The following is a 24966-nucleotide window of genomic DNA, read 5'->3' as shown; positions in this document are numbered from 1 at the left end:
ACCATCGTCCTCATCGTCCTCATCGTCCTCATCATGTACATCATGATATCACCGCTTGTCTTCTTCGGAGCCCTATCTCTTTTTGCTTCAGCAGCTTCTTTGGAACGTCGTCAAGCGCAGCAAAAAGTCACAATCGACTTCACAAAAAGATACCAAACGATCGATGGCTTCGGTATTTCGGGTGCATTCCAGCGCGCGAACCTGATTGTCAATCTTCAGCAGCCTAAACAGCGCGAGGTTCTTGACCTACTCTTCAACTTGACTACCGGTGCTGGCTTCTCGATCGTGCGCAACGGTGTTGGCTCCACGCCAAATAGTAACAATGATTACATGAACACAATTCTGCCAAAGTGCCCAAGTACACCTGCGGAAGTCACTATCAATTACAGTGGGTATGTCTGGGACGGTAAAGATAGCGGGCAGCTATTCCTTAGCCAAAGAGCGCAAGATTATGGGGTCAACACCTTCTATGCGAATGCATGGAGTGCTCCTGGATGCATGAAAACAAACAATCAAGATATCAATGGTGGTCAACTCTGTGGTGTACGTCTCTCACTCGTATCGTTCAATTGCATTTTTTGATCTGATCTAGGTTTCTGGTACCAGTTGTCGCTCGGGAGACTGGAAGCAAGCCTACGCGAATTACCTTGTCGCCTACATAAACTTTTACGCGTTGGCTGGCGTTAAGATCACACACCTTGGCTTCCTCAACGAGCCCGACCTATCCACTTCGTACGCCTCGATGCAGTCCTCTGGTACTCAGGCCGCTGAATTCATCAAGATTCTTCGTCCTACACTCGACCGTGCGAATCTGACCTCTGTGGGTATCAACTGCTGCGAAGCGACAGGGTGGAACGTCGCAACGCAACATGCACAGCAAATCGCATCTGCTGGCGCTGAAGGCCTTCTCTATGCTATCACCTCGCATGAATATACTTCGCGCATTAGCGGGACGATGCGCACTGCTGCACGCGTCTGGCAAACCGAATACTCCGACCTGAACGGTGGCTGGAGCACGGCATGGTATTCCAACGGCGGATCTGGTGATGGCTTCACGTGGGCGAACACCGTTTTTAATGGCATCGTCAACTCCAACTTGTCCGCCTATATCTTCTGGGAAGCTGTCCAAGACCGCGCAACGAACAATAACAACAACGAGAAACTTATCCTGGTCGATGGCCAGAACTATCAAGTCAGCAAGCGTCTTTGGGCTTTCGCGCAGTTTCGCATCGTAAGACCGGGCGCCGTGAGAGTGGATGCTAGTGGCGGGTCGAATCTCAAGTCTGGCGCCTTTGTCAACACGGACGGAAGTGTCGCGATCGTGGTCATTAATTCTGCTACGAGTTCACAAATTGTGGGTGTTGCGCTGACTGGGTATCCGGATGTGAGGGCATGGTACACAGACAATACTCATGACATGAGTGCGGCGATGGTGACGGTGGGTAGCGACGGGACTGCGAGCACAAGTGTGCCTGGTAGAGCGATGATCAGCTTTTTGTTCAGGAAGGCTGCGAACGTGACGATGTCGTAGGCCGAATAGGTGATCTTAACGGTGTTTTGGGGCCGCCGCTCAAACAGCGGGGCTTTGTTGTGCTTGGCGTTCAACCGCCGGCACTTTGCAAACACCCAACAACCGTTCCTCCATACAGATCTCACATCCTCTCAACATCTTGAACTTCTCACGACAAGCAAATGCACCCATCGCCATTACCTTGATCCCGCATGCGCTGTATGATAGACGGCTCAAAATTTACAAGGGGATCCATGGAGGTGACAGTGCTAACCGTACCTGATCCTTCTTTCATCACAAGCAATTGTATTGAGCATGCGCAATAGATAGCCTGCCCGGAATACGATGCCAGTCTGGAGATTGTGCATGTTCCTGCGAACTCACAACGTTGAGGGCTCGGTCCGCGTGCAGCACTAATTCCCCGGTCGTAGTCCCGAACTGGCAAAGGGGCCGAGGATTAATATTGGAAAGTGGAAACTATCCACGATCTCCATGCTGGTGTTTCTATTCTGTACACACACACGGAGCACATGGGGCAACCCGACCGTTCTATACGAATTGAGCAGTATGATAATCGACATGTGTCGAAAGCTTCCACGGCATCCGCGCCCACGCTACGGGCTTGGTGTTCGTACAAGTACCATGGACATCATGGCTGCAATTCCGCACGCGCGTCTTCACACACTCGTTCATGTTCCTAGCGATGGGAAAGCTCTCTTGTGCCGTTGCGGCCCTTGTTCTGGGTGCGCAAGTCGCCATCTCAACCCCGGTACATCCCCTACTTCACGTGAATGCAATTGTACAACGAGTGGCGGACGACATGCCAGCGGCAAGCGGCATTCTCCCCGGCGCCTACATTGTCGAATTCGCAAACGACGATGAAACACCGGAGAGCTTCTATGCGTCCCTTGCGGCCAATGGAGTACAGGTCGAACCTCGCATGGATCTTAGCTTTCGCTTCTTCAAAGGCGTCTCATTCCAGCTCAAGAGCTCAAGTTCAAACTCAAGTGATTGGGACTTCTTGCGCCGGATGAAGGCACAACCACAGGTCGAGAACATATGGCCATCCCGCATCACGACACGTTCGAGCGAGGAACGTGTTGCAATACCTGCACAACAGACACACGTCAAGCGCCAGACTACATCGGAGGACACCTTCTCTCCCCATGTCATGACGCAGGTTGACAAGCTACATGCAGAGGGTGTGACGGGCAAAGGCTTCCGTATCGCTATTATTGACAGCGGCGTCGACTACACCCATCCAGCGCTTGGCGGCTGTTTCGGCCCAGGCTGTCTCGTTGAAGTTGGATATGACTTTACGGGCGATGACTACAACCCCGGAACGTTCCCGTTGAAGCCCGATAAAGATCCCATGGACAACTGCGCTGGTCATGGCACCCACGTTGCAGGCACCATTGCCGCTCAGCTTGAGGGCAACAAGTACGGTTTCACAGGTTCTGCCCCTGGAGCAAAGCTTGGTGCATACCGGATGTGGGGTTGCGCATCGACATCTACGAATGAGATTGAGCTCATGGCGTTCGCTCGTGCTGTCGAGGATAGAGCGGATATCATTTCGTACTCGAATGGCGACGCCTCAGGCTGGGCGCAGGACGTGCGCGCCACCATTATCTCTCGCATTGTTGACTCTGGTATCCCCGTCGTGGTATCTGAGGGTAACGACGGCGGCCAGGGACTTTTCTACGCCTCCACGCCAGCAACGGGAGGCAGTATCACGGGCACAGGAGCGGTATCCAATACGCAATTCCCTACGTTCCTCGAGCGAGGCTCATATAAGACCGGTTCCAACGCTACCACCAATAATACGACTGACTTTGGCTTCTTGATGGGTGTTCCCAAATTCGCTGTCGATACGACACTTCCGCTGTGGTCTGCTGCTGATGTGGACGATGCCTGCAAGCCATTGCCCGATGACACGCCAGATCTGAGCCAGCGCATCGTGCTCTTGGAGTTCAAGGACTCACGAGTAACACATTGCTACCCGCAAGACCAGGGTGCCAACCTCGCAGCCAAGGGCGCGCGATTCATGGTATACTATGAGCGTAACAACCTGACAATGCGCGATGAGCCTTATGTCTACGCAGAAGGCATCGAGGGAGTGGTTAAAGCCGTACCATACGCCGCTGAGCACTGGCTTTCTCTCCTTTCACAGGGTGCTACCGTTTCTGTGACGATACCTGCCAACGACTCTCAGACACACCTCGAGATGTTTGAGAACAACGAGCGTGGCGGCTATGTCGCAGGAGAGCTGACCAGCTGGGGCCCAAGCTGGGAGCTGAGTATGACACCACAGGTCGTATCCCCCGGAGAGAACATCCTGAGCACCTACCCGACGGCTTTGGGTAGTTACCGTGTCATGACTGGCACGAGCATGGCGACACCGCTGGTTGCAGGTGTCTACGCATTACTCGGTGAAGTATATGGCAAACTGGAACCAAAGCGCCTCCGCAGAATCCTCACGCACACCTCCAAGCCGCTCGCCTGGCACGATGGAAAGACTGCGCATCCCGACATTCTCGCTCCTGTAGCACAGCAAGGCGCCGGAATCGTGCAAGCCTGGAACGCGGCGCATACCGCCCTGGAGATCGATGTCGACAGTCTGATGCTCAATGACACGGAACACTTCGTTGGCACCCACACCTTCAGCGTCACGAACACTGGCTCTACTGACGAAGTCCTCGATCTGGGCCATCGCAAAGCCGTCACGATGTATACGATGGATCCTAAAGCTCATGTCTTGCGAGTAGGCGTATTCCCCAATGCCATCGTAGAGTCGTGGGCAACCGTTTCCTTCTCCTCCTACCGCATCAATGTTCCTGCTAAACAATCTGTCAACGTGACTGTTGAATTTACAGCGCCAGTGGGCCTCAATGCCACCCTACTGCCCGTGTACAGCGGCTTCGTTACCTTGAGCGACAAGCTTGTTCTTCCATACCTCGGCGTCGAAGGCAGCATGCGCGCCGCACCCGTCTTCACACCTGAGACCGTATACCTAGCGCAGGGATACACACCTGCTCCCGCGAATGCATCGTATATTATCCCACGACCGAACCCCAAGAACCCGCCGATGACTGACCGCGGTGACATGATGGCCACGCCGAACGTGTACATTTATCCTTCGATTGGCTCCCCGTTGTTGCGTGTAGAGGTACTACAAGGCGACAAGGTACTGGGAGCGTTGGCTGGGTTCCCACAAACCTACGTCGCGAGGACGGAAGTGCGCGCATACTTCAATGGGTTGATGGCGGACGGTACGGTGCTCGATGAGGGCTCGTACCGAATGAGGGTTATAGCCCTGCGCATCTTCGGTGATGAGGAGCGCGGTGAGGATTGGGACGTCGTTGAGTCGGCTGGTTTCGCAGTGAAGTACGCTGCATGGTAGTGATTGTGTGCGTGATGGGGGCCAAAGGATCGTGATCCCTGCACACCTGCTGTCCGCGAAGAGCTGTCTCGGCTGCAGCCGCCTGTACCTTGCGCTTGTAAGGCGCGCAGCTCTAAAAGTTTCAGCGAGTGATGATTACCCGCGTCTTGGCTCGCAAGGTTTACCTATATGGTGCTGCGTCAACCTTCGCGACTGCAAACGCATCCTTCTCACGCGGGTTGCTCACCACTAAGGCTACTTTCGAACCGTTAAGGACTGGTATAGGCAAAAAGCTTCATGCGATGCGTACGCCGCTCCAGGAGACTCAGTTTGCATTCTGTCGTATCCTGGCACTCAGCCTCACTGTCCACGACACCTACAACAGTACTGCTCACGTTTCTATCAACAGCAATCTCTTTTTCTCTTCATATAGATGGATCGAATTCCACATCGGCTCACCACTCACATACCACACATACACATATTCACATTTGTTTGCTGTGCCATTCATGCAATGCGATTCTCACTTCCGTTCTTCAGCGCCTTGCTGCTGCCCCTTCTCTCCGCCGCTTTACCCACCTCCGTCCCCTCTCTAGTTCTCTCCGCTCGAGTTGCCATCACCCCGCCGCCTTCCCCTACGGCTCCGCCATCTCGCCGCGATGACAAATTCGAGCCAAGTATTCCACCTCTCTCATTAAACCTCCCTACGATATCAATCGCAAAGCCGTCCATACCATCTCTCTCACTTGACCTCCCACCCTTGACCTGCACACCTGGCTTTAGCTCATACGCAACTCCCGGCCTCGACGGCTACGTTCCTGCGGAGGCTTGTAATGCGCTGTGGTTGTACTTCCCAAAATTCGCCGCCGCAGTAGCTTTCTCGATTCTGTTCGGCATCCTCACAATTGCACACCTGGCCCAAGCAGTTCTGTACCGCAACGGTTTCTGCTGGGTCATTATCATGGCCTCTCTTTGGGAGACAGGTGCCTATGCTTTCCGCGCTCTTGGTTCAAAGGACCAGCAATCCTCCGGCATTGCAACTGTTTCTCAGATCTTGGTATTAGTAGCTCCCATCTGTGAGTGTCACGCTGGAAAAAAAAATCTCTTATAACCCTCTAACATCGTCTTCGCAGGGGTCAACGCCTTCGCATACATGGTGTTCGCCCGCATCGTTCACTTCTACTCGCCCACTCGCAAAGTCTGGTTTCTTTCGCCTTCCATCCTTGCTCTCATCTTTGTCACCCTCGATATCATCTCTTTTGTCATTCAGCTTGTCGGGGGTGGAATGGCCGGTCCAGGCTCAAGCGCTGAGTCACAAAAGAAGGGCTTGAACATATACATGGGTGGTATTGGCATGCAGGAGGCCTTTATTGTTGTGTTCTTGGGCTTGGTTATCAAGTTCCATCGGGATCAGCTTCAGGAAGAACAAGTTGGACGCTTGACTGCGAACAAGATTGATGGCTGGAAGTGGTTGATTTGGGCGCTCTACGGATGCTTGCTGACTATCACCATTCGCATCATCTATCGCCTCGCCGAGTTCTCTGCCGGTCTGGGCGCAAGCAACCCCCTTCCGAGTAATGAGCCTCTCCTATACGTCCTGGAGTCGACACCAATGTGGTTGGCCATTCTCGTGTGGAATATTGTCCACCCTGGTCGCTTCATTCATGGCGAGGATGCCAAGATGCCGCCATCGTGGCTGTCTCGCCATCTCTGCTGCTGCTGTCGTAAACGTCGCTGCGATGAGTGCAATAGCAAGCTCGGCCATGCCGGGGTTCACCACCACCGCATGGCAGACGATTCGGAGCTAGGGAACAACCAAGAGATGTATCCCGTCCCACGAGGTGAAAGAGGCCGTGTTGCTACCGTCCCGGTCAACCCTTTTTCAGATGCACCATCTTGCGACACTTCTCCGAACGGCAACGCTGGAGACCAGCTCCGCATTCGCCCTATACCAGTTGCCAACTAGTTAAGTAGAAGCTTGTATTTAGAGTAGAGGCAGGACGTATGTGTACTTATATAGCCTAGAGAGAGAAGCGAAGCGAAGGCGTACTAGGCCTCCGAAGGTCTAATAGTTTAGGCCTTCGAAGGTCTAGTAGTTTGCGCCTTCGTAGTAAGACGTAGCCTTTTACTCCTTAGCTATAAACCTCGTAGTAAGTAGTAGCTAAGGAGAGGCTATGTCCTTACAATCTCTTAATATCGAATCTGTAATATCTACAACTAGGTAAGCTGTCCCGAGAAAATGGCTATAATAAGACGACACTCGCGAAACTAGCCGTACCTGACTATAAACAAGCAGACTTCATCCTGCAAGGTCTCGTACACGCCAATTTCCTTATCAATAATCCTACTTGTTTGTATTCTACCCTATATTCTCACCAAACAGAAGACCCCAAATCTACTCCACAACTTTCACATACCACGGATCCGAAGAATAGCCACCATTCGTATACGTGTTTACATTGATGCTGTTGTTGCCCGTGATAATCTTCTTCAGCTCCTTGAATATGAGGGCGAGCACGACGAGAATGCCGATTTGAGTCAGGGCCAGGACAAGGTTGAGAATATTCGCAAAGACAGCTGCGGATTTGGATGGGCCAGGGATGGACATGGCGCTTTGTGCTTCGTCCCCTGACTGAGAGATGCGAGCTTTGAGTGTGAGCTTCTGCGCTTTTGGTAGGGTAATGGATCAGGAACAATGTGCGTGTGCTCGTCAAGATCAATGTAATTTGGTGACTTTTGCCTTTGCGATGTGAACCAGTGTAAGGGACTGCACATCAATTACACAGAAGCTTTTTAAATAGTCCCTGCATGCCTAGACGGGGCTGCAAGACCAACATAAATTCATGCCCTCTGATCCTTGCGCCCAGACTTGTTTACTGCATATAGCGTTGATGCGTGCATCGGCTGGAATGTATTGCTGACGCTTTCGGTTAGGCAGGGGGCGGGGGCGCGTGGTAAATTCGCTTCATGCCGTGTTTTGCCAAGAGCTGGGGCCGATATGGCTGCTACTTGGCTGGCACGTGTGCTATTTCCGACTTCCAAGGCCAGCCACAAATTGGGCAGGTAGGTTAACCACTTGTCTTTGCCATTACTAGCCTACCAAATGCTGAATGATCACAAGCGATAACGTAGCTGGCAAACGAAATGCGCAGGTAATGTGCCTGTGCGCGTAACGATGGGAGTCGCGTAACGATCGCCGAACACCAAAACACCAGACAACTCACTTTGCGCGACACCAGGCCACTATTCATGAAGCAACGACTTGTCTTCAATCGCCAGTCATATCTCAAGGCTCCCCCGGTTTCCGTCCATAGACAACATTGCTGCTACGCGTTAGTGAGTCCGCAGCATGGGGAGGAGCTACAAGGACAGAACGTACATATCATAATAGGCGTGATTCTTCCGGTTCAAAAGCTGGCTGCGCATCGTCGCGATATACACCTGGATTTCCTCGTACGACCACTGCTTCTCGTTAGCCCACCGTCCCATTATAACATCTTCCTTTCAAAATTTCGGACACCACATACCTTCAAAATCATACTCAGTAAATACAAACTCCAGCTCTCCAGTCCCTCAAGACAAAACAGCATATTCCACTGGCCCAACTCCTTCATCTTCGGATCCCTCGGCCATGTGCCAACGGGGACCTTGAACTTCTTCTCCACGACATCGACGAAGCCTGCCTGCGTGATCATCTCACGATTGAAGTCGTAGATGGCGAAGGTTTTGCCGATCTGCTCGGCCGCATAAAGGAGTGTCTTAGACCATTGCGCCATAAAGTGGTCTTCCGTCACGGTGCCGTCTTCGGATTTGAACATAATTGAAATTTCGAGATGCTCGATATATCCCCCGGGTTTGGTGCATCTAGATACTTTCCATGAGCACACGCGTGGTTTTGGATCTTCTGAGGGCAAACTTACTTGTAGATCTCACGGTAGAGGTGTGCCCAGTCTTGAATTGCGCCAAGCATGCAGCGCACGTGGATGTAATCGAAACTGTTTGGTTGGTAAGTCCACTCAAGCTGAACGTCGTCGAGCTCGAACTTGAGATTTGGAGGGGTGAAACTGGGCTGATTGGGGGAGATATCTACACCGATCACCTCTGCTGATGGGAATTGGTCTGCGAAGTCACTGGTTGCTGTCAATAGATGTTGATAGATGCGGAGGGCGGACTAGATACATCGCCCATATTCCAGTTCCAGTCCCGACATCCAATACTTTCTAAATACCTTATTAGCTTTCGTGTCTCTATTGTCTGACGACGCAAATTTACCTGTGGATTTGGACCGATTGGTGCAAGGAAGAGCTTTCCACCCAGCATGAGCGTTAGCATATGATGTCTACGAGCTCATTAGCCATTTTTTTTTGATCCGGGGAACGGAAGGCGCATGCCCAATATCCAACTGCTCATTCATCTTTTCATCATTTGGGCCCCTGACAAAAGTCAGCCGCATGTTTTGTCCATTGCAGACTTGACTCACCAGTACTCTGAGGAGCTTTCCGTGTTGAAGTTATGATACGTCCGTCCATGCAACTCACGGTACTTCCGGATATTACTTGCGATCGAGGACGTAGAGCTCGCACTGCGATCATCAACGTTTTGTCCGTTCCGCAAAGGGTGTAGCCTTACTTATCCTCTCCATACGCGGAGTCTGTCTCAGCATCCTCTTCCAATGGGTCCTTGATCCCTGGTCAGCTTGACAACTTCTGACAAATGAATACTCACGATGGAGATGGTCCCTCCCGCTGAGGTCGTCCCGGCAGTTTCGTCAACCGCGGCAGCTATGTCTTCCACGGCAGTTGTCGGGGTAGGGTTTGCGGGCGGCGTTGGGGGATCCTCTGCTGTCGGAGACGCCCCTTCTTTGATTTTGAGGCTCATATTTCGACCAGAAGGGTATACGAATACTTAGCGAGTTTCTGAGACGATGCACCGCAATATTGCGATCTCCGGTGTCCTTCGGTCGTATGCCAAAGATTCACCCGTGCTACAGTGGGGTTACATCCACCAGAATGCTAAAGACTGCGGGAGCGCGGAAGATGCCATGGGGGTTGCCCGGTTGTGACAGCTCGGCCAGCGAGCCAGCTTGCCGCATCTATCCTTGCCTACCCCACCAGGGTGGAGAAACCTGCTTTGGCACGTGCCAAAATCGGTGGCATGGCTTGGCGCGGCTCCTCATGTTTTGGCATTCCTAACCTCGGTGATTTTAATGCCAACTTTCCATGTGGTACAATAAGGAATTCAGGCGATTTTACCTTTGCTTTCGGGTTTTTTTAAAATCAGTCCTAGTGATCAAGACAATCTAGGTTGAAGAGGTCGTTGTCGCGAGCGACCTGGCGACCTGAGGGGTATGCATTAGTACGTATAGTACAGAGGTGGCTTTCAAAAGTAATTGCTGACAGGGGTGTCTTGAATTTAGCCGAAATACTACCGAAACAGAGATAGATCAGTCTCAACGTTCTCTTGGCAGACCTCTGCCTTCCTTATACTCATTCCCACCATCAAGTTCAATGATCTTTTGAACATGGATAGGAATCCTCTCTATCCATGCCTGGATCTGTGACTGTGGAAGATCACTCCAGGCCTGCTGCCATGCTTTTGTAGCCTCTCCTCTATTCATCAGAGCGCCTTTCTTAGTAGTTCTTCTCTTCAACCATGACCACGCTGGCTCAATAGCGTTAAGATCAGGTGAGTTACCACACCAGAAGAGCTTCTCTACACCCTCTCGTTGGTAGACGAGATTCTGGGCATGGTGAGCATGAGAGGGAGCCTTATCTTCTTGAACAAGAGTACCTGGTCTCTCTCTCTCATACACTTCTTAGCGAAGGGGATAAGCTTTGGGAAAAGGACCCCAGTTTGATACCGCCACCAATTAATACCACCTTTATCACTACCACGAGTGAGCTTCCCGTTCTCCTTAGTCCATCTCCATTGAGGAGCTCTACCAGGCTTATTTCTTAAGCCTATCCTCTTCATGCCCGTAGTAAGCTCCCACTCCTCTCTCATGATAGGCTCTAGAATCTTATTTATCTCATCAATCTTAAGAGCTGCATCTCTCTTCTCCTGAGCTGTCTCTGGCCTCCATACATGGGAGGGACCTTTGTAATCATACGTAAAGCAGCCCTAGAACATGAACTCAGAGTATCCCTTCCACCTCTCTCGTATCACAGATCTTGTAAAAGCCTCATCTGCCTTTCTCCACACTCGATACCCACCACGGCGGTGGTTCAGCACAACAGAGGTCTCGTCCGACCAGATAACGTTCTTCTAGTCCTCAAGAGTCCAGTGCTGATGAGCGAGACACCAGTCAAGTCTATCTTGTCTCATCTTCTTCGTCAACCCAGGCTTCCTCGTCGGCTTGGTCTTCTTGTATCCTGCTGCCTTGAGGACTCTCCACACCGTGGTAGAAGAGACGTCGTGACCGTAGAGACTAAGATCACCAGCTATGTCAGCACAGCTCTTCTCTCGTCCATAACGGTCACGGCGTACTTTCTCAACAGTAGCTTCATGGATAGCCTCTTGCTTGCGTGGGCGGCCTGAGCGAGGAGCATCCTCAACATATTCAGGAAGAATCTTTAAGGTTGGTCCATTTGGCTCAAAGCCTCGCTGGCAGGCACGGCTATAGATAGAGTTGATAGTGCGTGGGGAGATGCCTAGGATCTCACTAATCTGACTCGTTGATCTACCCACAAAGCGGGACTTTAAAGTGAGAATAGCGGCACGTGTAGAGATATCTGTATAACGAGGAGCCATTGTAACAGTAAAGAAACACCAAAGAAAGCGAGTTTACTGCTATCTCCAGCTTCAAAAAAACTCTAAGGATGCCAAGAAATATCGGGCCGAATACCAACCGCGCTAGCAATTACTTTTGAAAGCCACCTCTGTAAGCCGAGCTGCATCCTCAACACGAACTAACGTTATAGTCGCCCGAGCTTAATAGTGATTGGCCGAGTAAGCCAGGTTCAACATGGTGGTAGGCTTAGCTGCATCCTAGAAATTAAAAAGCTGCGCCCAGCCATTCCACCGCTTTATGCAACGTGACAGATACAAAGGGTGTGTTCGTAGACCCCCTTTGTACATATACCCACCAACTAAGACGCCTTTGCTGACCCAGCGCTGTGGAACAGCGTCGGGCACTGGACCCCAAGGGATCAAATAGTATCCCGAGGTCCATCACGATGGTGGGGTTGGAGCTTGGACTCGAGAGCTATCCTAGCGGCTCCAAGGCAGCGATCTACATCGCAGGGCTCATCACCTCCTTCGTCGCTTACATCGTCGTCTACCGCCTCTTCTTTCACCCCCTCGCGCAAATCCCAGGCCCCAAGCTCGCAGCTCTCACCTTCCTCTACCAGACTTCCTACAGCTTCAAAGATGGCAGTCGCTTCTACAAGCAGGTCGGCCTCCTGCACGAGAAGTACGGCCCTATCGTGCGCATCACCCCCAACGAAGTCTCCTTGAGCAACCCCGAGAACTACGAGGCGATATACTATGTGCGGTCGAGATACACAAAGGATCCAAGATTCTACGATGCATTCGGCATGGAATATGCCTCCTTCACCTCCTGCCCCAACGAGCTGCACCGTCTCCGTCGCGGGCCATTGAACAAATTCTTTTCGCGGGCCGCGGTGCTGTCATTGCAGAACATTGTGCAAGAGAAGGCCGACAAGCTATGTGATCTGATAACGAGGAATTCAAAGGCGGGCGAAATGCTGGATATTCATCACGGATGCCGCGCTTTGTCGGTTGATGTTATTACCCAGTATATGTTCAACACGTCCTATGCTCTTCTCGATGCCCCGGATCTAGGCACCAATTTCTTCGAGCTGGTCAGAGGCATTGGCCCTGCACTGTGGGTTTTCCAGCAGTGGCCGGAGCTGAGCATCATGAACCGTCTTCCCCAATGGATGTTGAAAAAGATGAGTCCGCCTCTTGCGCACATCCTGGACCTGCAAGAAGTATGTCTTTCCCCCAAGCCGCACTCCTCCCGGATCTCTCCTAGAGATCCATTTTCTGACAGGAATCATAGCAAGCCAAACAACAGATCCTCGTCACCAAAGCCGATCTCGACGCCGGCCGAGTCAGCAAGGACACCTGCAAAACAATCTTCCACGAACTGCTGACGCCAAACCCCGAAGAAGGCTGGGTCCCACCAACTCCAGATCAGATCAAATACGAAACCTACGGTATCTTAGCAGCAGCAGCAGATACAACGGGCAATGGGTTGACGACAGGAGTATACGAGGTGATCAAGAATCCCAACATCTACGCAAAGCTCACGGCAGAATTAGAGAATGCATTTCCAGATCCAAGCGCCAAGATGGAACTTGCCGTTTTGGAACGCCTGCCATATCTGTCTGGCGTCGTAAACGAATCTCTCCGCCTCTCCTTCGGCGTCATTTCCCGCCTCCCGCGCATTGTCCCGGAAGGCGGCGCCCAGTTTGAGGGCTACATCATCCCCGCCGGCTCCACCGTTTCTATGTCCTCTTGGGTCCTGCATCGGAACGAAGACTACTTTCCCTTTGCACACGAGTTCATTCCTGAGCGATGGGCGCTAACCAGCGACAAACAAAAGATGTGGAAGGCGTTTGTGCCGTTTGGAAAGGGAGGTAGGATGTGTGTCGGGATGCCGTAAGTTCACTGCACTGATCCCTCGGAACGAAGCTGATTGCATAGGCTTGCTCTTTGTGAGATGTACGTGACCTTGGGGTCAATTTTCCGAAGGTTCAAGCACTTGAAAGGGAATGAATTAAGTGAATACGATCTGTTATATGATGATTTCTTTGCTAGTCATCGGCCGATAGATGCTGTCAAGTTTCATGTTATTGAGCAGGATTTGAAGGAATAAAGACGCGGGGACAAGAGTTACAGAAGGAAGATGATTTGATGCCTGTCAGTTGGCGTACGGGCTATAAAAACTGTCAAAGCGAGACGTGGTTGTGTGATATCTTAACACCCGCGGTGATGACGGGTTCTACCACGAGGAAACGATCTTTCTGTTTATAAGCTTGTCTCATATGACCATAGATAGTCAGTGTAAGAACATAGCCTCTCCTTAGCTACTACTTACTATGAGATTTATAGCTAGGGAGTGAAGGGTTACTTCTTACTACGAAGGCGCAAACTACTAGACCTTCTATGGCCTACTGCGCCTTTGCGTAGCTTCTCTCTCCAGGCTATATAAGTACGCGTACACTCTGCCTCTTCTGGCTCTGCGTCTGCTATTTTCTCTACTCCGAATACAAGCTTCTACTCAACCAGTTCGCTCTTCTGCGCGTGAAGTCTACCTTACATATGCCTAGTGAACTCACATAATTCTACCGTGTGTATGCTATAGATCCTGCTTCCCGTCCTCCAGCGCGTCACTACCTTGGCTTCGTCCTTCAGCTCAAGAATCATGCTTAGAATGACTTGTAGCTACAGCATCTCCCATTTCCGGCTCATCGCCGATATGGGACTTCAGATGCATTAGATCATCGCTCTCATCTCAGGCGCGTGCACAGCACATTGCCACGTGCATTGAGGCTGCATGTCCCAGAGCAACACGCCGTCGTCATGTTCGTCAGAATCTGAGGTATGGCTAGCCTCTTCCGCACCGATGATACCGCTGCTGCTGTTAGACTCCTCAGACACATCAGATGCGTCAGACTCCTTGCTGTAGGAAGATGCCAAGTTCGAGTGATCATCAGAGTCCCAAGCGTCCTCTGAGCTGTCGGATTCGTCACTCTGCCTGCTGCAATACGATAGACACCTGGAGAGCGCATGCTCGACGTCAGACTCGGAGTCTGTCTCTGATGTGTCGCATGTCTTGTTGCTGTAAGTTGATAGGACCACTGACTCGCGCTTGGACAGCTGCTACTTACCTGTTCTAGGTCGAGATCAGAGATGTCGCAGTCTGGGACCGTTTCTTCCGTGGGCTGCTCTGGCTTGATCTGCATGACGTGGTGGTCGGTGGGACTCAGCTGAAGAGAACTGTTGCTAGAAACAGTTGAAGCGCGCGTGTGACTGTTCGGCGATCATGTGTTCCGGTCTGTGTCATATGGTCTGTCTTATGTATCCTGTGTCTCGCATCCCCAGCGTGAGCAGAATGGCTGAAATGGGCTCGAATGCTGATGTGTAAGCATAGAGACACCCAAACCAATTCTAGCATACAGGAAGAGACCGAACTAGTACCATCGACGCGGTTACTGGTGTGCAGGTCTTATCGAAGCTCAAAGCAGCCCGTTCGTGAGCAGCGAGCTATGCATAGATCCGCACTGCATCAGTTGCGCTATTGACCTTGATCCAGCTCCATTCGGTTCCAAGAGCGGCTTCCAACGGCACGTTTTGGGTGCAGCGAGACCTTTCGTATTGTAGCTACCCGCGTTTCCGGCTTCTTTGAGGCTTCAAGGGAAGCGTGAGGAGCTTTGCGCGGTATTGTCTGGTTCCGAGACGGCAGATTGTTCGCCAGTCAGAGTTCCAACCTCATGCTGTTCTGCGAAGCTCGATTCAATCGCTGCTGAGTATGCGGACTATGTGTAGCGGGTATGTGCAAGGAAGGCACGTCGGTCAATCACTTGACGAGTTAAGCAAGTTAGAAAACAGGGCCGCGAGAGGACACGCAAGCTTGCTTAGTTTGCTCGTCAGCCACTTAGGGCAGTTGAGGTAAATTTACATGTATGCAATGCACATCTTGAACCACTGTACGTACTACGTGTGACGTAGTGGCAATGTGTCGAGCCAGGCACGGTGAAAGCAATGCTAGCTACACGATCTCCTCTCCCCATTCAGTGAAGACATCACAGACAGTAGACCGACAATTACTACATGACGTGTGTGTCAGTGGTGCAGAGTTGGATTGGAATTGTACGGAACGCTAAGCTTTTAGATTTGCAAACAATGAAGATCAAAGAAAACATCAGACTCCCAGCTGCCTTGACCATATCCGCTGCATACTACGGCACATCGCCGCGCACTTTGACCAGGTATCACTCGTCTGTCAAAATGTGTGGGATGTAAGAGGTGTCGTATTAATTTCAATTAGAGAATCAGTATTCCAGGGAATTACTCTTCTTTTTGAATCCGGCGCTTCTCAACCACCTCCCAAAGGGAGCGGAAACCACTCGAAGTTGGGTTATGGATGCGTTTCTGTTGAAGAGGCAACGGCTCAGAGAGGATCTCCAGCACTCACGCAGTAGAATCTCTATCTACTTTGACCTCTGGATTTCGCCAAACACTTACGCTAGTCTAGGTGTCATCGCCATGTGGATTGACACTACCGGCAAGGCCTTCTGCACCAACTTTTCAGTGAAGGTAGACGTCGAGGTCCTCCAAAAAAAAAGAGGGAAGAAGTCTCCCTTCTTGACTGGCAGCCATCCCTAAGATTTCTGAGTGCGAAAATCGAGCTCCTTAGTGTAGTTACCAGCAAGGAGCTCAAAGCAGACTACATCTAAAGGCTGCAACGTATAGGTGGCGTGTGGGGGAAGTATAAGGAAAAGTATCTTGTTGTTATCATAGTATGTGATGAAATCTCTTGTTACATGGCTGCCGTGGCCATCTATTGTCAACAGCCGCCACTTTCTCCGCGCTTTGCCCTTAATGTAGGGGTCAAACACCTGTTCAAGCCAAGTTAACCTAAGATCGTTGTTCGTCCAGTCATTGGGGGAGGTGGTGAAGTGCACCTAGTGCTCTTTCTTGTCAATTGAAACCACCCAGGACGCCTGAACTGCCCGGCCGGTGGCCGCGTAGATGATACCTGAAGGAAGAGTAGATCCATTCGCGCATATGCATACTAGAAGCGTCACCCCCTCCCTGTTGCCATCGTGCAAAGACTGCTTAAAGTGCTTCTTGCCACATAGTACCTTATCAAAGATCCTTTTGCTTCTGCCTGTGACACCAATAGCGAAGCCTTTGTCATCTATATTGTACGTGTGAGCAGGCTCTGGGTCATACTGGGCGAGCTCACGGTGCAGAAGCTCGAAGTATAAGCGGTACTTCTCACCAAAATCGGCCTTGTGACGATCCTTCGCCATTGGGGTGGTCCACGCCGTGATGAGGGTATCTTTATTGCGGTTGAGGAAGTTAGTAACCCCGGAATCGCTAGGCTCTCTTCCAATGACTGGTGTTGCAAAATTCTTTAGCATTTGCCTTGTAGGCATAAGGCGTCACTCTGTAAGTCCTCTAATGTAGTGCACTAGCTCTGCCTCATCACGTGGGTGCATCAATCGCTGCTTGAGTGCCTGGTCTTCTTTTGACGCGCATTCCCCGTTTAGTTGTCGCGTTAAAGTTGAGCGCGTTACACCATGTGTTTTGGCTATCTTAGTATACTTAAAACCATCGCAATGATGATTAGCACGTCCCTCTGCAACAGCTTCTTTACAGACATCGTCGCGTTGAGATATAGTGGGTAGAAAAGGTACTGTTATTATGCCGAGGCGCGCGTTGCGGCGCATGCGCAGTGCGAGCACAGACACGGTAATGTCACAACAACACCAAGCTCTTAGAACCTCTACTGAAGCTGATATACAGCTTGCTATCTCTGATATTCAAAATAAGCAGATAAAGACTCTGCGACGCGCTGAGTTAATCTACGGCGTGCCCCGACGGACGATACAGCGGCGACGCGACGGGAAACGCTATCGAGACGTCTGCGAAGAGGGTGCGCGTAGAGAGACGCCGCGGCCGTTGCGGCGAAACTGGGCATAACTCCCGCACCTGCAAGGTAGAAATGGAGGATATAGTTGATAGCGACGCTTCTAAATAATACTATACTATTCCCTGTAGTATAATAATTTGTTGTGGTGTTGCGCTGCACCGTTGCGCAGGCGCTGTGCTGGTGTTTCGTGGGGCGCTCACTGGTGAACCACGTTAATCAACTTGTCAATCACTTAGTTGTTGACAACTCTAGTCTAGAACATCCCGAACGATTCCACCGTCTTAGTTATCATTATCGTTCAAATGCGGTAGATGTAAGCGAGCACTTCCCGTTGTTTGTGATTGGCATAGTTTGCTGGGCTTAATTTGTTGCTTTTTGCTGCTCTTCCTTGCTTTTTGGACTTTCTGTCTTTCTCTTGAAATCCTATACACCATCCGGCAACAGCTTGTTAAGATAACATTGAAGGGAGTGTACTACAGCGACATTCGAAATCCCAATTGAGTGCTTGATAGTTTGAGGTGGTAGCGGTGTGAAGGATTAACCCCTGACGATAGTCAAAATATTATCGTTGCGGAAACATATGGACCCCCTTGTTAAATCACGTGAATATCCCAGTCGATTACCAGTAGTAATTGTTACCAAAAAGCAGAGTGAATGTTCACGATTGGTCATGGTTAGGGTATAGTAGCATGTAGGGCTTCAAGTAGACGTTTTGGAGACTTTTTAGAGACCCGTATGGGTAAATATAGTGTAGTGGTGAGCTTTTGGGAGGTAGTAGAGCGTATTAGTGGGCGTTTAGGAGGTTGTAACAGGTGTAAGATACCTTAGGGGTAGGGGTAGGTAGAGGCGGGGTGGTGAAGGTTTAGGACGGCGTGTAAGCTTACAGGGGTTCTTGATAAGATAATCGGTCCTAAAGCAGCGTACTAGGGTGAATCTAGGGCATGTAGGAGTCTCCAGATGTGCCAGAGACATGGGAGGAAAGCTAAATCGCTGGGTATATACTGTTTTGCAGTACCCACCCACATTTCTCAGTATCCATCCACATTCTACCTGCTCTTTCTCTCCCTACAGCAGCGACGAGGCGTTAATCGAAGTCAATCTCGGCAGCGGTGAAGGTGTGGGATCAATTTGAATCATCAGGGAGACGAATTACGCTTATATATAATAGTCAATATGCCCGCTACGTCGTCGCGGCGTCGTACGCTTACCCAGAAAGCTCGTGAGGAGCAGGAAAGACGTCAGAAGCGTAATGAGAGACGTCGTAGGATCATGGAGATCTCCGATATAAGCAGTGAACGTTCAGCGACGCCCTCTACTCCTTCACAGCCGTATCCAAACCTCTCCCAGCTAGGTGCTAGAGCTCAGCTAGTAGATAAAGACAGCGGAAGCGATACTGTAGCTGATGAGGAGATCCACGACGACGATAACCGGGAAGACTCAGCTCTTAGCAGCTTTTCTAGAGGTATCTTTGTCAGAGATCGCTCAAGCCCAGCTATACAGGACGCCCAGAACGCTCCTAGAGTGAATTACATGAGTCGTTAGCGTGTATTTACTAGAAGGGAGGCTCTCGGCCGCCAGGAGACTTCAGCGCAGCACTCTAAGAAGGTTACCTTAGCCACCATTATAAGCTAGGCAGAAGCTCGAATCGCGGAGCAGCTACCACTAGTGTATACAATTACGAGACTCACCGCATCAATATACTTCCAGAAGCAACAAAAGCAATCGTACTAGGTACAATCTCTTAGCAAAGGAGACAACCATGCGTTTAACCAGTTCCTAGAGCTTCTGCACAAGAAGAGAGAGGAGAGAGACCAAGCTAAGGGATCTCCAAAGGCGATATGGGTTGACTTTAACCTGCACGTAGAGCCAGCAGACCGCAGCTTCGGCGTAGGGCGTCAAGGTAATCTCTTTAGTACTAGCCGCAACCCAACTAAGCGTCAGCTGCTTTAATTACCAACTACTGCAGCTAAGCTTCTTACTACAGAAGGGCAGGTTACAGAGGTAATTGCGATGTGGAGATGTGAGCATTAGAGCTGTTCGAATTATCCCTATACTTACTAGGTTGCTAGTCTTAAACCCAATGAAAGAGGCCCTAGAAGAGTAGAGAACCATTACCCAGTACCCAAAGGAGTACTTAATATATAGAATCGGGAGATTCGAAGAGGTGTTTCTACAGCACAAGACCCGTCAGAGAACCTTAGGACTCTCCTCCGTCAAGAGAGAGAGCGTCGAAGAAGTAGAAGGAGAGATAATAACAACAACACGGAGATCCTAAGTGAAGTAAGTTCAACATTAAGAGAGCTTACGAGACTCTACGGCGCTAAAGCCCAGGCAGACCTTACTGCCGCTGCTCCACCAGCTAAATACGTACCGTTTGGAGGCTCTCATTTCCCTCTTCGCGTTGCCCAGGCCTTCTTCCAGTAGTAGTACGACTGTGAGGAGAAGGAGGATATTAAAGACCGTATCGCTTTGATTGGAAACCGAGCTGTAGAGGAGAAGATCTCAGTTAACGACCTCCGTAGGTTAACTGTGAGGGACTGGAATCGCAAGTTCCAGCAACCCCTAGCGTGTCTCCTTCGAATAAGGCAGCAATTAGAGGTCTTTGTTAAGGAACCGCTGTAGGAGACGTATATAAACGATGCTAGAGGCTAGGATTATAGTGTATTTGAGCCTGAGGTGTTAGAGCAGCTTGCCCAGGAAGCTAGTCTCTTTATTTTAGACTTAACATAAAGTTTAGGGGCTTTTCTCGCAAAATAGCGTTAGTTTTACGCATTCTACTTATGCAAATCTTGAGATTTTAGTCCTAGATTTAAGGCGCTAAGTGATAACATATTCCTTGTAAAGAATCCCGACTTTAGAAGCGATTAGATACTGTTAAGGGGTCGAAGTACCCGCCAAGGCGTTAGTTTGCAACCCTTATTTTATGCCTTTCTTTTTGTTTCTGCCTCTAGAATTAGTATATAGCATACGCTAAACAAGATCCCTGTCTTAGAATTATATATTTGTATGTAGTTGTAGAGATGTATGCCGTCGCAGAGGTAAACTTGTAGGAAGCCTAATGCAGGGTGTTACGGGGTCGGCAGGCAGGGAAGATAGGTGCACGTGATCAGTATATTCACTACGATATCGCTAACAGTACGGGGTCAGGCTAAGACAAGGACGTAGCTCAAGGAGCGTACGACAGGGCGAGTTCGCACAGGAATTTCAGCGATCGCGCAGCTGCTCGCTTAGCAGCTTAGCGCGCTCTAATAGGCTATCTAGGTCAGCGCCGTGACACAGGGGCTCCTTGCCGCTCTTCTCTTAATCCTTACTGCAGCTCTACTATTACGCTGTATATATTAAAACTAAGTTAAAGTGTTGTAGATTTAGGTATAGCGAAAAAGATAGCGCTGTTAGATATACAGGGTTCAACGTGGTTGTAGAGGTATAGGCCGTCAGGCGGGTGAATTAGGTGGCTTGGATGGTTGCGGAGTTTCTCAGGGGTCTTGACGCGGAGTCGCAATGACGAGGTCACAGCTAGCTTAACGCTTAGGCCTACGATAGCGTTCGGCCCAGCTGCTCTAAATACCCCTCCGTTTTTCTCTACAACTTTACGACTACGCAATTTTTTTTTAATTCTAAGAGCAGGAGCTTTCTTAGCAGGTACGATTTAATTAGCTCTACCTCTTAAACACAAATATCTGCTGTAGTAAAGGTACAGAATTAAGCACTGCAGGGCAGAACTTTTAAACTTTAGGAGGCAATCATCCGGCTTACCCATCCCCCTCCTTTTGGTACCCACAACGCTTATACATGCCAGAAAAGTTAGTATTAACGCAGCAGCGGTATATACCGTACTCTAGAAACTCCTCAAAGCTCTTAAACGACTCCATAATGCCGTAGTTCCTCCGTACCCAGCTCTTTAGCACCCGAAAAGACTGCTCAATAGGGTTGTAATCAGGTAAGTAAGGAGGCAACAGGACAAGTCGAACGCCTGCTGCATCACAGAGAGCGTGTACTCAAGGAGACCGGTGGCTTAAAGCGTTGTCCATAATAATAATCGATCGCGGGCCAGGCCAGGGGTTGCACAAAGGGAGAACTTGGTGCTCCATGAACGCTTCAAAGAGCTGCTTTGTTAGCCCTCCCTGCAGTATTTCCCACGCAAAGTAACCATTCACGTCCATTGCTAGTATCACCGAAACTCTCCTTGTTCGATTGCCAAAGTATGGAGCAATTGCGGCAGTTCCCAAGGGCGCCCAGGCTCTTTTCCTGTCAGCAGTTCGCTCATTTGCTGCACTCTCATCAAGTGCTACAATCTGAATAGGATCCCATCCTCTCGTTGATAGGTAGAAAACCTCTCGTAGCAGCTCATTACGGTCCTTGGTGTGCTTTGAAGCTACTTTTCGACTCCATTGGGCCCGGCAGAGGTAATCAAAGACGGTACGCTCGGCGATAACAAGGTTGTACTCGTCGAATAGGAACTCAACCATCTCGTCCAAATAGGCCGTCGGCTTCTCACGGAGGTACTCTAGCAGGGCCTATCTTGTAGCATTAGTACGCTGGTTTGCAGTCGTCGTCTCTCCTCATACATTCTCCTGAGCCTTCACCATCAATCGAGGCCTCCCTTGAACGGTTGAATTAGGAGGATAAGGGCTTCCGTATAGGTCAAGACTGAGCTCAATACGCTTCACTGTATTGCGGCCAACACTACGGTTCCTAGCGATCCATTTGAATGGACGTTGATAAGAAAGATCAAGGAGAACAGTCTGCAAAAGGCCTGCTTCAAGCTTTCGACCCATAACAAGAGGTTTACAAGTGAACAAGATGTAATTTACAGCTCAAAATCCCGATCCTTGACCTCTATATACCCCTATACTACTCTAATACTAATCCCAGAACGTCACCTTGACGATCTCTCCCAGATCCGGGGGGGTCCATATGTTTTCGCAGGCACCGATATCTTCAGCGGGTCTCGTCTCCTTCTCGTAGCGAGTCTTCTGGTCGATCCAAATGGCACATAGCAAGAATCAATTTTTCTGCCTCTTCACCAAACGCAATGTCCCCGATGTAGCCGAGTTTTCCTAGACCGACTCTTGCATATGCTGCGTAAGCGGTATTTGTAGCTTCTATAGTCGCCTAGAAGCGGTAATTGTATAAGTATGAGTTCCAGTTATCCACACACCATCTACGACCGCCAATACCCAGAAGAACTCAAGCCCAGCTCACGTATCGTCGCTGGCTATGTTCCGCAGAAAAGTGTGGGCTTGCATTCAGGATAGGCACAACTTACTGCATAGACCGTTTGAGCAACAGGAACCTGTCCCAGATATACAGCTGCCGCGTAAAAGACCGGCACTAGACTTTCAGTCCGAATCATACACTGATCAATCGGCATCAACCTCGTCTCGTATCTCGTAGACTCCCCCGTCCTCCAAGCGGCCCTCCAACGCAGATCAAAATACCTCTTGAACATATAATTCAGCTTATCAATTTCTACAATCGTGGCAAACAGACTCATCAGCACCGTTGTGCCTCCGCGTTTCGTGAACTCTGTCACTGCAGACAGTAGCTTTCGGCTCTCCTCCGTATATGCTGTGATCACCGGGTCGGAGACTAGAACGATGCTGGGCCATCCCGAGTCGATATAGTTGAGCGCGTCCTTGATTGTGAGGGACTCGTGGACGATTGATCGGGAAAGAAGTTTAGGGAGGAGATGTGGGTGAAGTTGGCGTGCGGAGAAGGAGAAACCTTCGAGGGAGAGCACAAGGACATTCGGCATGGTCAAATACCTTCGAGTAGATTCGCGCCCTAGATCGGGGTATCGAAGTTGTTTAAGCTGGGATCTGTGGGATTTGACTTAGACTAGAGAAAGGAGAGTAATGAGCTGCGAAGCATCTGAAAATGAGCGCAATTCTTACTCACGTTTCAGCAGTGATTGGAATGGTCTAGTCCGACTTGACCTTGGTCTGATCTAAGGATTTCTCAAGGCGGTAGTCGGACCGGTCTGTCTATAAACAGGTCAGAGTGGCTGAATCTTAGACTAATGCAGTTAGAGAAGAGTCGACACAATAGGCACTTGCAGTGTGTCTATCAACTAAGCAAGTTACTTGGTTGACGCTAGGGTCGATTCTCAGATCCCAATCGTGTTGAAGGATAGCTTCAATCCTTCTTGGGGATCACCTCAAGCTAGAGCTGACAAAGGCTAAAGCTTGCATTAGCATGGCTAGGCTGAACCACTAACGGCGAACCCGATCTGCTCGCGCTTATCTCGTCATCTCGATAACATGCAGCCGGAAAGACGACATCATTACCGTCAGCCGACCCGGTGCAACGGTCGCTGCGGGGCCCTAGCAACGCAAGCAGCACAGGCTGGCCGCCTCGCCACAGAGGTGGCCCACCTGCTCGCACATACGCATAGATTTCATGTCCCTGGTTGCAAGCGATTCCTCGCGGTCGCAAGCAGTCGTTCATAACTGTGTTAAAATCGCCTGTAAACCATGGCCCTAACTAGCTAAAAGCTTGTTGGTATATATACGCTGCTCATTTCTTGGTTCCAAATCAATACGTCTTCCTCTGACTGCAGCGTAAGGGCCACTTTCTGGAGTTATAAACTCTCCCATATCTACAGCTCACGAGCATCAGCCAACCTCTACGATCGCATAATGGACTTCCTAGGTCATCCTAGTGTAGTCTGTGCTAGCTGTCTGGCCTATCCCCAAGAGCCGTTTCGTCCAAATGATTCTAAAGAAGCCTACTGCACGTACGCTCACCTTCCAGACGCTTCCAACACGCCTCACGATCACTCACTGTCCAACTTCTTAGACACCGACTCGTTCTTTGGCAAGACAACGGCATCGCTCGAGGTGGCTTTAGACTTGCTACCTAAGACACAGAGCTGCTTCGATCTAACATTGCCGGCAACCAGCATTACTGCGCCAAACACTACCGCGACTGCCAAATGTGCCTTACAGCAAGCCCCCAACCTCACTCCGTTCGGACTGCTCGATCAGATCTCTTGCGGACGCTCGACCGATCCTCTGAGTGAATTAGCCTGCATCTTACCAGACAATGACTGCTTATGCATCCCTTCCCCCTGCAGCGATGCAACGGAGGCAACAGTCTCGCCACGTGTCTTGAAGCGTCAACCATTTCCGCTATCAATCGAGCACAAATAGGAACCTACGTCAAAACGCCCACGGCGCAAGCAGGGACGCCCGCCCCTCCATTGCAGCGACGAGGCTGAACCCTTCTCAACATCTTCGGGAAGGTCGTGCAAGCAACGCCGTAGTCGAATGCCGCACAACTATGTCGAACGTAAGTACCGCGAGGGCCTGAACTTAGAGCTCGAGAGGTTACGACAAGCGGTGTCGACCTTGCCACAAAGCGGCGAGAGTGATGCCATAGGACAGCATAAGCCAAGCAAAGCCGTAGTGATAGCGGCCGCTGTTGATCACATCGGAAGAGTCGAGA

At 50.4% G+C, this 24966-nt stretch overlaps 6 protein-coding genes across 6 annotated transcripts; 2 read left to right on the top strand and 4 right to left on the bottom strand.

Moving 5' to 3' along the window:
* Positions 1 to 33: 33 nt before the first annotated feature.
* ALTATR162_LOCUS3620 (uncharacterized protein) lies at positions 34 to 6855 on the top strand (the record flags this gene model as incomplete). The annotated part of the gene is made up of 5 exons (XM_043311228.1): positions 34 to 543; positions 593 to 1395; positions 2102 to 4894; positions 5430 to 5965; positions 6023 to 6855. 5 exons carry the CDS (start codon positions 34 to 36, stop codon positions 6853 to 6855), a joined length of 5475 nt encoding a protein of 1824 aa, XP_043167163.1.
* Positions 6856 to 7284: 429 nt separating this feature from the next.
* ALTATR162_LOCUS3619 (uncharacterized protein) lies at positions 7285 to 7497 on the bottom strand (the record flags this gene model as incomplete). The annotated part of the gene is made up of 1 exon (XM_043311227.1): positions 7285 to 7497. One exon carries the CDS (start codon positions 7495 to 7497, stop codon positions 7285 to 7287), a length of 213 nt encoding a protein of 70 aa, XP_043167162.1.
* Positions 7498 to 8175: 678 nt separating this feature from the next.
* On the bottom strand, positions 8176 to 9767 carry ALTATR162_LOCUS3618 (uncharacterized protein; the record flags this gene model as incomplete). The annotated part of the gene is made up of 10 exons (XM_043311226.1): positions 8176 to 8212; positions 8269 to 8351; positions 8417 to 8753; positions 8810 to 9019; positions 9069 to 9109; positions 9162 to 9228; positions 9293 to 9322; positions 9370 to 9471; positions 9519 to 9568; positions 9615 to 9767. 10 exons carry the CDS (start codon positions 9765 to 9767, stop codon positions 8176 to 8178), a joined length of 1110 nt encoding a protein of 369 aa, XP_043167161.1.
* A 1432-nt stretch (positions 9768 to 11199) lies between these two features.
* Positions 11200 to 11639, bottom strand: ALTATR162_LOCUS3617 (uncharacterized protein; the record flags this gene model as incomplete). Its single annotated transcript, XM_043311225.1, has 2 exons — positions 11200 to 11316; positions 11376 to 11639. The coding sequence occupies 2 exons, from the start codon at positions 11637 to 11639 to the stop codon at positions 11200 to 11202; spliced, it is 381 nt and encodes a 126-aa protein (XP_043167160.1).
* A 425-nt stretch (positions 11640 to 12064) lies between these two features.
* On the top strand, positions 12065 to 13731 carry ALTATR162_LOCUS3616 (uncharacterized protein; the record flags this gene model as incomplete). The annotated part of the gene is made up of 3 exons (XM_043311224.1): positions 12065 to 12841; positions 12913 to 13514; positions 13560 to 13731. 3 exons carry the CDS (start codon positions 12065 to 12067, stop codon positions 13729 to 13731), a joined length of 1551 nt encoding a protein of 516 aa, XP_043167159.1.
* A 620-nt stretch (positions 13732 to 14351) lies between these two features.
* ALTATR162_LOCUS3615 (uncharacterized protein) lies at positions 14352 to 14821 on the bottom strand (the record flags this gene model as incomplete). The annotated part of the gene is made up of 2 exons (XM_043311223.1): positions 14352 to 14690; positions 14747 to 14821. 2 exons carry the CDS (start codon positions 14819 to 14821, stop codon positions 14352 to 14354), a joined length of 414 nt encoding a protein of 137 aa, XP_043167158.1.
* Between the last annotated feature and the right edge of the window lie 10145 nt (positions 14822 to 24966).

The sequence above is a fragment of the Alternaria atra genome (assembly GCF_907166805.1).
Source record: "Alternaria atra isolate CS162 genome assembly, contig: 23, whole genome shotgun sequence".
In the NCBI taxonomy this organism is placed as follows: Eukaryota; Fungi; Ascomycota; class Dothideomycetes; order Pleosporales; family Pleosporaceae; genus Alternaria; species Alternaria atra.
This window is presented reverse-complemented; position numbering and strand designations above follow the sequence as displayed.